This window comes from Lithobates pipiens, unplaced genomic scaffold (genome assembly GCF_037356315.1).
Source record: "Lithobates pipiens isolate NorthernLeopardFrog02 unplaced genomic scaffold, aLitPip1_a1.2 Scaffold_27, whole genome shotgun sequence".
Classification (NCBI taxonomy): Eukaryota; Metazoa; Chordata; class Amphibia; order Anura; family Ranidae; genus Lithobates; species Lithobates pipiens.
This window is the reverse complement of record NW_027507788.1, coordinates 29659956-29674969: the sequence shown is the minus strand read 5'-3', so window position 1 is coordinate 29674969 and position 15014 is coordinate 29659956. Positions and strand designations below refer to the sequence as shown.

Sequence of the window (15014 nt, the reverse complement as noted above, 5' to 3'; positions counted from 1 at the left end):
ATGACCTGTATCCTCGGCTGGCTCCTCAGAGTACCCCTCTCCTGCTCCATGCATTGCCGCTTAGTCCGATGTCTGTTCTCCCCAGCCAGAGTCCCGCCCCCCCTGAGTCCGGCCCACACTGCACTGCATACTTCTCCCGGGTAAACAAATTTTAAGCACACAGATGCAGTGCAGCCCTATGAGAGCCGGCTCCCGGAGGACACTGCAGGCTTGTCTGCCAGCCCCCCTCCTCCCCCGTCATACACAGATGATGAAAGGTCTTTCTGGGAGATATGCTGATCGCCCGTCCAGCACACTGGATGGAGCCCAGGCCAACATGGATGAGTGTGCAGCCTGCAGCTTGGTCATGGTGAGTGAAAGGACCCCATCCAACCCAAAATCACATACCCCCTCCATCCCCCCCTGGGGACAGGGTCCCCTTCTCACGTGGGGACAGGGACCCCATCTCCCCTGGGGACAGGGACCCCTTCTCACCTGGGGGCAGTAACTTCATCTGCCCTGGAGAAAAGGACCTCATCTCTTCTGGGGATGGGGACCACATCCTGCCAAGGGACAGTTCCCCAATGGGGCACCTAAAAATGTTAAAAAATAATAATAAAAAAAACTACTGATGCCAGTGGTGGAACTACAGGGCTCACAAAGGTCATACCTGTGATCACGCCTTGGAGTTCCACCGCCGGACTCGGAGGGAAGGGCCCTGGCTGGGGTTCAGGGGTGCCCTCCATGGTTTCTTGCATCGGGGCCCTGAAGGTTCTAGTTACGCCACAGCAGGACCACCAAATGTGTATCTCATCTCCGCGTTGGCCACATCCCCGGAAGCATCTATTATTGTACGATGGATTTGCATGAGCTACGCGGGCCAGAAACCAAATACCAGCAGAGGAGGATCTTGTAGACTGCTTCCATGGTAACCGTATTAAAAGAACATTTGGCAATGGTCTGAAGTTATTCAAATCGGTGCATAGTGGAACATAGCGCATTAGAAGAACAGGGTCTGTAAAGCACACACGGGATACAGGAAGAAGGCCTGATGATGAGGGGTTAACTAAACAGTAGATTTGGAGAAGGAAGGTAGTTGCCACAGGTAACCATACAGTAGACTTGTGGAAATGTAAGGTGATAGGTCCTCCGGTAGCGAGGGGGTCAATGTTCTGGCTCCCTCCCTAGCAGTCAGACTCCCCAAAAACAATATGGGACTGAACCCCTGGTACGGAGACCCCATGTACCTCTAACTACACGGTACAGAAGACCTGAAGGAGTTAAGTAGGTGCATGCGTGAGGTCTGCTCTAGTGCACAGCAGGACCCCATTCTGTTACTGGAAGGGAGGTGGCAGAGGTACACTGGACTAGTGGAGAGGGCACAGGCTCAGTGGTAAGTGCAGCATTTATCGAGAGTATGTAGTAACATGGGACAGAACATTTCAAGAGAAAGTCTGTACATTACACTACTGTTCATGGCTCATCTCTAAGCCAGAGGTTCCACCTTATCGTTGACATTCACGTGAGCGTGGCCCTGGCTGGTCCCAGGAATTGATGAGTGCCTGCACAAGAGGAGAAGTACCCCCACATGCACAGTTGAGGGTACCACCCAGTTACCCAGTTATTACTGTGTAAGAATAGTGATCACATCATCACTGTGCTGTACATAGCCTCTGCAGATGGCAGAGCGGTGGGAGGAGACCATCAGGTTCCACCCACTACAGGTTGAGCAGCAGTGAGCGGTCTTTATTATAGGAAGGGAAAATATCACACTGGATTATTGCACAGATCTGCCACTGGTGTCAGTTAGACATGTGCGGTTAGTTTTGTTCCGAATTGAAATTAGAACAAATGTTTGTTTTTTGGAAATTCAGATGTATCCGAATTTCCGAATTACAATAGTTACGAATTTAAACGAATCCGAAATAATGAAAATAATTTATTTTCTATTCTATTCGAATTTCAGAAGATGGTTATAACCTTTTTATTTTATTCCATTCTTTTTTTTTTTTTACATTCCTTTCTATTCTATTCTATTATATTCCATTATATTCAGTTGTTGTTTTATTTTCTATCCTATTTTGTTCTGTTTTACTCTATTAAAAATATATTCTTTTATTTTCTGTTACATTCTTTTCTATTCAATTCTATTTTTTTTTGTATTCCTTTATTTTCTAAACTATTTTTATTCTCTTTGGAAATTGGAAAACGACTCGAAAACTTTTTGAATCAAACCGAATTCCAAAAATCCTAATCAATTAAAAAACGAATGAACTAAACGAATTCCGAAAACGAATTAAACAAATTTAACAAAACTTCTTTGTAAATAACAAATCGAGATTAAACTAAACAAAACAATTTTTTTTGTTTTGCACATGTCTATTTTTAATTTTTATTTTTAATTTTATATATATATTATTGTAGCGGCGGCTCCTGAAGAGCACGAGCTATGCATTTTTTCTAAAGTTAAAGTTGCCTAAACTGCAGTTTGGTTTGGGTACAATTATCTAAATTGGGCCTCGGCATCAGTCTGACTGGACTGTGAGATGTTAGCCTGGCCACGGGGGGCACTGTCTCTTCTGGCAGGCATGTAACTATGGTCTCGGGGCTAGATAGCCCAAGGCAAGGAAACTAAAGGAGGATTCTGAGGTGGTTGGGTGCCGTCTCCGGTTCGGGGGAGACCCAGTGTACTTCAAGCATTCCAGGGGAGGACTCTTCAGAAGAACACCACGTTGGTTGGTTTTCATAGCAAGAGCCTGGAAGGGCAGAAGTAACCGAGAGAATCCGCTCTTGTGGATATCGCCAAGCAGGCTGAGAGATCCAGGTATTCCACAAGTGTTCTCAAGCTTAGTTTTCCTATGGGTTCTACAACAACGTCCGTGGCAGAGACATTATCTTGTACGTTTCTACAACAACGTCTGTGGCAGACTTGTTCCTGAGTAAGCACCTTGTTGGCTGCTAGGCCTTGTGAGAGAGGGACTGTCCAACCTGAGTGATCATCCAGCTGCGAATGGCTATTCTCTGGATGCAGTCAAAGTAAGCAAGTTCTTCAATGTTTTTTTGACTTTGACACTAAAGGCCCGTACACACTGTCGGACTTTTTGACAACAAACATGCAAATGAGCTGTTTTGGAGCAACATCCGACTGTGTGTACGCTCCATCGGACAAACTTTTTCTGTTTTCATCTGACTTTTGTTGGCAGTGCGAACGGACAAACTTTCTGGCAACAAAAGTCCGATGGAGCAAAGTCCGACCGTGTGTACGCAAAAGCATCGGACTTTTGTACAAGGTACAAACACGCATGCTCAGAACCAATGCAAAAGATCAGACTACAATACAGAAGTTCACCAAAGGTGGCGCTGGAGTCATTGAACGTCCTCTTTTGAAGTGGCGTCAGTACGTTGTGACGTAATTACGTTCGTGTTTGTTGTCAAAAAGTCCGACCGTGTGTATGCAATACAAACTTGTGGACCACGCCCTTTGTACAAAAGTCCACGGAAAAGTTTGTACAAAGTCCGACCGTGTGTATGAGGCTTAAGAGTACCTGAAGTTCGTTTCCAACCCTCTGATCCCAAGTTGAAAGACTGTTCAATTGTCTGAGTTTTGCAAATAAAATCCATTCAAGTGGATCTATTGTCAGTCTCAAGTTACTGGGCCATCTACCACGGGACGTACCTAGACGTGCAACAAGGAGAACGGAAGGTAACGGTAAGCCAAAAAAATGGCCAGCAGCTCCTTCGGGGGTTAGTGCTACATTATATTTTAATTTTTTATGATTTTTTACCATTTTATTTATTTAATCTTTTTTTCTTACAATTTTATTTTTTACTATTTATAAAAAAAAAATTAGGAACCCCACTGGGGGGCTTTGGGGAGATATCAGAAGTCTAAACAGACCTCTGATATTTCACCTTTGAGACAGAGAAAGGAGATTGAGGACACAGCCCACGATCTCCATCTCTGCAGCTTCAGCAGTACGGAATGCATGGACAGGAATAGCCCCATACAGAGCTTCCCATTCATTCATAAACTGAAGCATAGTAAACACATGCTTGAGTTATCAATGGACAGAGTCAGTGATCGGAACTGATTACTGACTCTGTGCATTCAGAAAAGGAATGGCATTTACCTGCCCTTTCCCTGCTCTCCATCCTGACACATCCCCCCCAGCAGCTGGCAGGAGAGGGGAGGGGGGAAGCCGTCAGAGCTGCAGGGGGATGAGAGGGGGCCAGGAGAGAAAACAGGGGAACGGGGGCAGAAGAAAGAAGCGAAAGCCAGATAGGAGGGGTGGTGGGGGCAGCATATAGAGTGTCCGATCCTCCATTTTCCTCCAGCAGCCGCTGAATGTCTGCAGGAGGGAGAGGAGGTGAAGCGGGCCTTCAGCAGCTGCAGAAGGGGATTGGTTTCTCTATATGCCACCCCTGCCGCTCCTCCTATCCAGGTGAACAGGGGGGCGACACAGACCCCTGGAGCATGGGGCCGGGTCGCAATTGTGACACCTGCGACCCCTGTAGTCTCCTGGATCTAACAACAGCTATGAAGGAGATGGCTGATTAATACCTGCAGCTTGTCTGGACTCTGAACACAATCCTGAGACACAATGGCAAGAGGAATGCAGAAAGGGGGGGGGGGGGGTGTCAGGCCTCTGCATTTCTCTTGCTTGTCTAAGGAAAGAGCTCAGAGCCCAGACAAGCTTCAGCTATAAATCAGCCATCTCCTTCATAGCTGTTGGCAGATCAGCAGTGGATGGGGCAGAGGGGAGGAGGTCAGGCATCAGAACTAGAAATAGAGAACACATGGAAACGCAAAGTACTACATAGGGAACAAACCTGTAAAAGAAAAATCATAATGAGAGTTCTTTTGTAACTCACCTGATCTCTGTTGCTTTCTGGAAAAATGTCAAATACAGAGATTCGTTTTGATACCTATAAATAAAAAAATGAAATATGTAATTATAGATATATTATGCAGTGGGGTTGATTTATTAAACTGTGTATGGTAGCCAATCAGCTTCTAACCTCAGCTTGTTCCAAAAGGAAAATTTGTCTCTTTCCCCTTCCGCTGACAGATTTGGCACCTTTCAGGGGGGGGGAAGCTCCTCTTTAAGCTTTGACAATAAAACCTGAAAGCTGATTGGTTACTATACAGAGTTGTACCGGATTTTGCACTAAGACCTAAGAGACCTACATGTGTACGGTCAGAACATAATAGTATACGGTATATCTAAGGACCGGTTCCCACTGCTGCGATGTCCGAGACTATCTGTATGGCTGAAATCGCATCACCCAGAGATCGCATGTGATTTGCACTGCAGTACATGTGATCTCTGTGCGATGTGATTTCAGCCATACAGATAGTATAGCTGAATTTGCATCGCATTCGGACCAAACTCGTACAGGACCCTTCTTTTGGTCCACAGCAGAATCGGATTGCATGGGTGTTCACACCATGCGATCCGATCCCTGTCCGAGTTTGCAGATCGCACTGCGATATGTGAACCTATTTGGGGGTGTCATTAACTTTTAACTGACACTCCCAGCAGTTTGCATAGGGCAGTGAGAACTGCCGCCGGGAGACATGCGATGCGGGAACCCGCAGTAGATTTGCAGCATTCCCGCATCGCAGCAGTGGGAAGCGGCCCTAAAGCAGAATCACGTGTTTACTTTTTGAATAAAGCGGACCTTCCAGTAGCTTTACAAGTCTGCATGAATAGATTCCTGAGATGTCGCATTGTGCAGCAGTAGTATTGTTTCTTTTAAAGGGTTCCACCTTTTATTGCTAAAAAAAGCTGTGGGCTCCAATCTGTTGACTTTGCCTAGGCTGAGATAAAAGCATCAACCTACTTTTCTCAGCCAGTGATCAGATTGCAACATTGTAACTTTGCAGCAAGTCAGAAGATGAGAGGCTACAGCAGGGGGCTGATCTGTGTCAGAAACTTGTGAGAATACACAGTAAAACCTCAGATTTGCTCGTAATGTGATTTACAAGCGTTTCGCAATACGAACAGTTTTTTTTTCTAACCACTTCAGTCCCTGAAGTTTTGGCTGCTGAATGACCGGGCCATTTTTTGTGATTCAACACTGCGTCGCTTTAACTGCCAATTGCGTGGTCGGGCGACGTGGCTCCCAAACAAAATTGACGTCCTTTTTTCCCCACAAATAAAGCTTTCTTTTGGTGGTATTTGATCACCTCTGTGGTTTTTATTTTTTGCGATATAAACAAAAAAAGAGCACCAATTTTGAAAAAAACACAATATTTTGTACTTTTTGCTATAATAAATATCCCCATTTAAAAAAAAAAAAAATCTCATTTTAGGCCGATATGTATTCTTCTAAATATTCTTGGTAAAAAAAATCACAATAAGCATATACTGATTGTTTTGCGCAAAAGTTATAGTGTCTACAATATAGGGGATAGATTTATAGCATTTTTATTTTTTTTTATTTTTTTTTACTAGTAATGGCAGCAATCTGTGACTTTTATTGAGACTGTGACATTATGGCGGACACATTGGATACATTTTTGGGACCATTGGTATTTATACAGCGATCATTGCTATACAAATTCACTGATTACTGTAAAAATGTCACTGGCAGGGAAAGGGTTAACACTAGGGGACGATCAAGGGGTTAAGTGTGTTCCCTGTGTGTGTTTCTAACTGTAGGGGGAGAGGACTGACCTAGAGGAAATGACGGATCCTAGCTAATAGGAATTCACGGTCTGTCACGCTTCACAGAACAAAACAGGGATTTGTGTGTTTACACACACACGTCCCTGTTCTGCCTCTCATGCATGCAAATGCTCGTAGCCAGCGGCCATCACAACCGTCGGTCACGAGCATTGGCACCCGCTTGCTATCCCGATCCTGGGAGCCGACGTATATCTACAACGGTTCGCGGGATCGTGCCAACCTGCCGCAGTAAAATTATGGCGGTTGGTTGGTAGGTAGGTTAATCCTGACTCAGTTGGCGAGCTTTGTCTCGCAAGAAGAGCAGGATTCAAGCCTCTGGGGTGTGCAGTACTGCATTTGGCCAGAGGTTCGGGGGCGCTGGTGAGAGCCACACCCTCCGTTCCTGAGTGTCTGCAAGCATCTGAGTGGTCTGCGAGTGTTTCCGAGTGTCTCCGATGTACCCCACCTCTGGCCATATGTGGTACTACATAGACAAGCAGTGGCTGTGGAATGAATTATAAGAGTTTCCATTGATTCCTATGGGGAAGCTCACTTTGATATATGAGCAGGCATGTACTGGCCATAGGGACTATAGGGAGTTTCCCGGTGGGCCGATGGCTCAGTGGGCCGCTTTCAGTGACAGCCAGAGGCATCGCTGGGGGGGGGGGGACTTTTGGGGCTATAGCCCTGAATCTGGAGCCCATAGCCCCGAGTCAGTCCAGGAGTCCCCAACCACAGGGTCCCGGCACACTACCTGCCCTCTTTCTGGTGACCCTGATGTAAGGAGGGGCTCTCTGGGGAACCTGATGTAAGCCGGAGGCTCTTTGGGGAACCTGATGTAAGAGAGAGGCTCTCTGTGGACCCGGATGTAAGAGGGGGCCTCTGTGGGGACCCGGATGTAAGGGGTTGACTCTCTAGGGACCCTGATGTAAGGCGGATGATCTCTGGGGACTCTGATGTAAGAGGGGCTCTCTGGGGACCCTGATGTAAGGGGAAGGCTATATGGGGGACCCTGATGTAAGGGGAGGCTCTCTGGGGACCCTAATGTAAGTGGGGGGCTCTCTGGGGACCCTGATGTAAGGAGGGGCTCTCTGTGGACCCTGATGTAAGGGGGGCTCTCTAGGGGCTTTTTTGCCCAATTGCATACAGTTTATATACTGTTTTTTGCGTGTTTGCAAAATTAAAGTGGGCCGGTCTGGATGAAGTCCAGGGCCAAATTTTTGTCCCAGTCCAGCCCTGTATATGAGTGCTTTGGATTACAAGCATTCTTCTGGAACGGATTATGCCCTTAATCCAAGTTACTACTGTATAAAGCTACTGCACTGATGGACCTTTAAAACAGTAGTCTATGCAAGTCCAGATAAAAGATAATTATAAATCTCTCCAGGATGATAATTGCTGCTCCTCTTAATTCAGGTCTTAGAGAACCTAATGTACATAGAAACAACCAACAAACACAAGATGGCGCCACCATCTAAATATAGATGATCTAATAAAGGGAAGGATTACAAACAAAATTGCAATCACTGCTTTAAAAAAAATGTAGAGGGTGTAAAACTCCAAAGGGCAGCCATCTGTGAAGTGGCTACTAGCCTACCTCCCAAGTGTCCCTGATTTTGAGGGACTGTCCCTGATTTGGAGCAATGTCCCTCTGTCCCTCATTCCTCCTCATTTGTCCCTCATTTTGATCTGATCCATATAGATGTATATAAAATGCATTTTTTATCTATCAAAAAGTGTTTTCCAGGTCTAAACCTTTTAACTGATTTCTAAATTGCTGCATTTGTAAATTCCAAAAGCCAATATAAAGGGATAGTAGTAGTATAAAAAAGCACTTGTGGGTTTAACCAATCTTGTTTTTTTTTGTTTTGTACAATTCTCCTTTAAGGGGGCGTGGCAAGGGGTGTGTCCTATGTCTGCATACTTTTGCTGATAGGTGTCCCTCATTCCCATCTCAAAAAGTTGGGAGGCATGCACTAGCTGCACAGATTGGCAGGAAAGCAATTGGGATCTGCAGAGCTGTGCAGGGAAGTTGCTGGAGGGAACCTCTGCTCAGCTCAAGCATCTCAGATGGATGAATCAGGTCATTGCATTTCCTGCTGCACTAACCAGAAGCTGCTGATTCATCCATCTGAGATGCCTGCGTCCCAGCCCACCAGCTGAGCAGCGCTTCCCTCCTGCAGCTTCCCAGCACAGCTCTGCAGATCACAGTCGCGTTTCGTTACAAATTAGTTTTTTTCACGTATTTGGACAAATTTGTTAATTTGGAAATATCATAATTAACGAAAACCCATTTAACCAATTTTCCCGAAATTCTAAAATCCGGAAATTTTGAAATGTAAAACTCCGGAAATTCGAAATCCGAAAATCAGGATATTCAGAAGTACGAAAAATTTAAAAATCCAAAAATAAGAACGAAAACCTGAAAATAAGAACGAAAATTTGAAAACCCATTTAATACGTTTTTCAGAATGTTTGGAAATTCGAAAATCCGGAAATGTGGAATTTCGGAAATTCAGAAATTCCAAAATCCGAAAATGCAAAAATCGTAAATAAGAACATAACCTGAAAATAAGAATGAAAATTTGAAAAATCCAAAAATCTGAAATAATAACTAACTAATAATAACTTAATAACTTAAAGAGGAAGTAAACCCTAAAGAGTTTACTTCCTCTTTGATTCCCTGCAAAGGTAAAGCATAATGGACTACTATGCATCACATAGTAGCCCATTATGTGTCACTTACCTTACACAGGAGCCTGCAATGTCACCGCTGTCCCCTGTAGTCCGAAGCGTCCATCTTCTCGGTGGGTCTCGCTGCTCCGGCTCTGTCATTCGTCGGAGGCACGATGATGTCACTCCCGCGCATGCGCACGGGAGCCGCCACTCGTGGCATATCGCCGTTAACTGCGGCATGCTCAGTGCGCCTGCGTGTCGCTGTCTACGGTGCATGCACCGTAGACAGTGGTGCCTGTCTTTCGGCAAATATCTCCTAAACCGTGTAGGTTTAGGAGATATTTCTTGGGCCTACAGGTAAGCCTTAATCTAGGCTTACCTGTAGGTCAAAGTTGGTTGTAAGGGTTTACAACCACTTTAAAGTGGAGTTCCACCCAGAAATGGAACTTCTGCTGATCCGGTTCCTCCCCCCCCTCTGGTGTCACATTTGGGACCTTTCAGGGTGGAGGGGGGAGCAGATACCTGTCAAATCCAGGTATTTGCTCCCACTTTTGGTGAAAGAGCGCCACAGATTCTGGGGCGAACTAGGCCATGTCCGCAACAGCCAACCCTCCCCCCGTGCTGTCTTCTGGGAGACACACAGGTCCCAGAAGACAGCAGGGACCATTCAGATCATGCAGCGTGACTCGCGCAGTAGGAAACAGGCTGTTTCCCTTACTGAAGATGCCGGCGCTTGTGTCAGATTAGGTGACCCGTCAGCATGTGTAACGGAAGTGACGTTACATAGCCGCCATCTTGCTACACCCTGCACTCATCCACAGTACGGATGCAGTGTAAGGATTACACTTATTTATAACAGTAAACAGAGATTATATAGTGAAATGCAGTACTTAGTACTCCGTTTGACCGTTTAGATGTTGAATTTTAAAAACAGCGGCAAGCCTGTTGATCTCACAGGTTTGCTAATCTGACAGAAGTTCCCTGCTTTTAAAATTCAACATCTAAACATTCAGACGAAGTTCTAAGTACTGTATTTCACATCGAGGAGTGTCCCTCGATGTCCCATTAGCAGATGGATGTAGGCATAGGACACGCCCCCTGCTACGCCACCTTAAAGAAGAATTGTACAAAAAATGATTGGGTAAAACCCACAAGTGCTTTTTTACCACTACTATTCCTTTCAGGGCCGGTGCTACCACTAGGCAAACTAGGCAGCCGCCTAGGGCGCACTGCTGCCTTAGGGGCGCCCGACCGCTGGTTTCCCTCCATGTCTGCAGGCTGCAGCCTGTAACTAGCTCAGGCAGCTGCTTCACCTGACCAGTAGTGTAATTAGAGGTGCAGCACTGGAGCCAACGCTAGAGGAAGCAGAGCTGATGCTTCCAGTATAGCGCCACCTCCTCTCACGCGGCAAATGGGGTGTAGGGGTGGAGCCAATGGGGGGCGGCAAAATGAGGTTTTGCCTGGGGTGTCAAAAATCCTTGCACCAGCCCTGATTCCTTTATATTGGCTTTTGAAATTTACAAATGCAGCAATTTAGAAATTGGATGAAAGGTTTAGAGCTGGGCAGTGGCGGTGCATCCATAAGGGTGCATGGGCACTGCCCCTCTCTCTAGCCACTCCTCTAGCACCAACAGATAGATTCATGCATTGCATGAATCTATCTATGGTTGCTGCTGCCACCCCCTATTCAGGTGCCGGACGCCTGAATTACTGCAGCAGCTTTTTTTAAGCACCTGATTAGAGCTGTAGGCTCTAATAGGCGTCAAAAAAGGTGACCTAAGAGCACCCTATCAGGCGCCCAATCATAGCAGAGGATGAGAAGAGAGGACAGGAAAAGACATTGAGTAGCTGTCCCACCGCCACCGAGACAGGGTAAGTACAGGTGGTGGGTGGCAAACTGGCAGCGTTTGATATGGCACAGTGGCTGCGTTTGATGGGGCACAGTGGCTGCATATGATGAGCACAGTGGCTGCATATTATGGGCAAAGTGGCTGCATTCGATGCTGCACAGTGGCTGCATTTGGTGGGGCACAGTGGCTGCATAAGAGGGGCACAGTGGCTACATAAGATGGGCACAGTAGCTGTATTTGATAGGGCACAGTGGCAGCATTTGGTGGCATAGTAGGAGCATTTGATATGGCACAGTGGCTGCATTTGATGGGCACAGTGGCTGCGATTGATGGGCACAGTGGCTGTGTTTGATGGGCACAGTGGCGGCAATTGATGGGCACAGTGGCTGCGTTTGATGGTACACTGTCGGCAATTGATGGGCACAGTGGCTGCGTTTGGCACAGTAACTGCGTTTGATGGGCACAGTGGCAGCAATTGATGGGCACAGTGACAGCAATTGATGGGCACAGTGACAACAATAGATGGTATAGTGAGGCTGCAATTGATGGAGTTTTTTTTCAGAAATTATCAGTTTGTTTGCGCCCCCTCCAAAAATTTTGATTACCAGCTGCCACTGGCTCTTGGAAACACTTTTTTATAGCTAAGTAGTGCATTTTATATACAACTATATAGATCAGACCAAAATGAGGGACAAATGAGGAGAAAAGAGGGACAGAGGGACTTTTTTTTCGAGTGAAGGACAGTCCCTTGAAATCAGGGACACCTGGGAGCTTTGCACATGACCACAACTACAGCATTTCTCAGTGCAGTCTCAACACAAAAAAATGGCAAAAAGTCTTGCTTTGTATAAGGCTTATTCATGTGGTGTGCGTTTGCGCTAAAAGAATGAAGGCAGGTAATGTGTTGCAACGTGCTGCAGTGCATAGAATTAATAAACAAGTAAAAAAAAAAAAAACAAAGATAAAAAAGCAAAAGCACTGCAGTGCATGGAACCGTGCATTCACGTCACACAGCAGTGCATATTGGGCGGCGCAGCGTGAACCAGTGCTAACACATTAGAAAATGAAGAATGCGCAACCAATATGTCACAGGTATAATAATGTAGTAAAGTTGAAACCTATTGTGACGGTGAGATGCGAGCTGAAATAGTTTGAACCCTCCTTCTGAAAATGCTAGTTGCCTGGCTATCAGACTAAATCTATAGCATCAATACCTTCTGAACCATTGATTTTGAATAGGTATAGAAATAAGGAAATTTAACTTTGTTTTTGCTATATCTTTGCTATATCTTTGCTATATCTTTGCTATAGGGTGGCACACTGGCTACGTGGTTGGAACTTCTGCCTAGCAGCACTAGAGTTGCCGGTTCAAATCCCAACCATGGTACTACTTTGTGCTTGGGTGGGTTTCCTCCGGGTGAGCTGTTTTTTTTACACTCTCCAAAGACATGCTGGTAGGTTAATTGTCTTCTGTCCAAACTGGCCCTATTATGTGTATGTATGAATGTGAGTTAGGGACCTTAGATTGTAAGCTCTTTGAGGACACATTGGCCACTTCATTAGGTACACCTGTTCAATTGCTTAGTAACACAAATTGCCAATCATATGGAAGCAAATCAGTGATTCTAGATAGTAATGAAGACAACTTGCTGAAACCGAGCATCAGAATGGGGAAGAAAGAAACATTTGTTGTTGTTGGTGCCAGACAGATTGGTCTTAATATTTCATAAACTGCTGATCTACTGGGATTTTCACACACAACCATCTCTCGGGTTTACAGAGAATGGTCTGAAAAAGAGAAAATATCCAGTGAGCGGGAGTTCTGTGGTAGAAAATGCCTTGTTGAGGTCAGAGGAGAATGGGCATGGTTTGAGATGATAGAAAGGCAACAGTAACTCAAATAACCACTCGTTACAACCAAGGTATGTAGAATACCATCTCTGAACGCACAACACATCGAACCTTGAAGCAGATGGGCTACAGCAGCAGAAGACCATGCCATGTGCCACTCCTGTCAGCTAAGAACAGGAAACTGAGGCTGCAATTTGCACAGGCTCACCAAAAATGGACAACAGAAGATTGGGAAAAACTTTGCCTGATCTGATGAGTCATTCAGCAACATTCAGATGGTCGGGTCAGAATTTGGCATAAACAACATGAAAGCATGGATCCATCCTGCCTTGTATCAATGGTTCAGGCTGGTAGTGGTGGTGTAATGGTGTGGGGGGATATTTTCTTGGCACACTTTGGGCCCCTTAGTACCAACTGAGCATTGTTTAAACACCACGGCCTACCTGAGTATTGTTGCTGACCATGTCCATCCCTTTATGACTACAGTGTCCCCATCTTCTGATGGCTCCTTCCAGCAGAATAATGCACCATGTCACAAAGCACAAATCATCTCACCATTGGACAATGAGGTCCCTGTCCTCCAATGGCCTCCACACTCACCAGATCTCATCCAATAGAGCACCTTTGGTATGTGGTGGAATGGGGGAATCGCATCATTGATGTGCAGCCGGCAAATCTGCAGGCACTACGTGATGCTATCATGTCACTATGGAGCAAAATCTCTGAGGAATGTTTCCAACACCTTGTTGAATCTATGCCAGGAAGAATGAAGGCAGTCTTGAATGCAAAAGGGGGTCCAACCTAGCAAGGTATACCTAATAAAGTGGCCGGTGAGTGTATATGTAAAGTGCTGCATAAATTGACAGCGCTATGTGAGGACCTGTAACAATATGTTGGCTGCAGCTCATTAACTTCTAGACATAAAAGCCAGGAAACTAGCATTTGCAACAGCAGCCTCTGCTTTTCTCATGACAGGTGTCCTTTTAGGTGACATGTCACAGGGGCTTACCTTTGTCATTCTGAGTGGCCATACCACAGCGGCCTGCTAGCTGTTCTAGTGATGTTCGCTGGCCGCTCTCTATCAGTCCTCTGTACCACCTATAGCAGACAATCCTCTGGCTCCCATCAGACGCATGATAATTTACCGTATCTCTGTACCCGCCAACCAAGGAGATCGCAGGTAGAAGACTCCTTTGTTACCCCAAATGACAGCCAGCGAACAGAGGGAAGCGCTTCCCGGTATCCTGATGACATCCCAGGAGAAGAGGAGCTGTTGGCGGGATCAGGTGTCCACTGCGCGGATACAGTTACTGAAATAGTCATGATATACAGCTGTCTGCGTGACACACTGATACTCCTGTGCGGCCGGACGAGGCAGGTACTGCGAAAGAAGGAGAGGTAGAAATCATCGGTAACGTTGGGTGACATCCATATTATTCATCATCAAGTTGCTAAAGTCTATGATATCAACAAATTAATTCCTAAAGTAGTATTAAACCCTAAATCAAAAGTGTATTATATTGCAGCTTACCAATCATTAGATATGGTGGCTGCATTAGTTTTCTTTTCTAATGCCCCGTACACACGATCGGATTTTCCGACCGGAAATGTTGGCTGTTGGTGCAAAATCCAATCATGTGTATGCTCCATTGGACAATTGTTATCGGACTTTCCGCCAACAAATGTTAGCTAGCATGTTCTCAAATTTTCTGCCAACAAATGTGTGTTGTCGGACTTTCTGATCGTGTGTACACAAGTCCGTCGGACAAAAGTCCAAAGTACAAACACGCATGCTCGGAATCAAGGACGAGCCGGAAGCGCTCGGTCTTGTAAAACTCGCGTTTGTAATGGAGATATCACGTACGTCTTGTATGTCACTACGTTCGTAATTATTGGGCAACATTTGTGTGACCGTGTGTATGCAACACAAGTTAGAGCCAACAACCTTCAAACAAAATTCCACAGTTTTGTTGTCGGAAGTCCGATC

General features: G+C 45.6%; 1 protein-coding gene across 2 annotated transcripts in view; it reads right to left on the bottom strand.

Annotated features, from left to right (window-relative positions):
- Positions 1-14346, bottom strand: part of LOC143933712 (transmembrane protease serine 3-like) — a 55053-nt gene extending 40707 nt beyond the window's left edge. Inside the window, exons 1-2 of one of the 2 annotated variants that reach the window (XR_013263141.1) lie at positions 14037-14346; positions 4852-4905 (exon numbers count right to left, since the gene is read on the bottom strand). Coding sequence is in view for 1 of the 2 variants with exons in the window: in XM_077456703.1 (XP_077312829.1) it covers positions 4852-4905; positions 14037-14045 (63 nt within the window). In the remaining variant the exon portion in view is untranslated. The remainder of the gene's footprint in view (positions 1-4851; positions 4906-14036) is intronic. The other variant, XM_077456703.1, reaches the window with a different exon arrangement.
- Between the last annotated feature and the right edge of the window lie 668 nt (positions 14347-15014).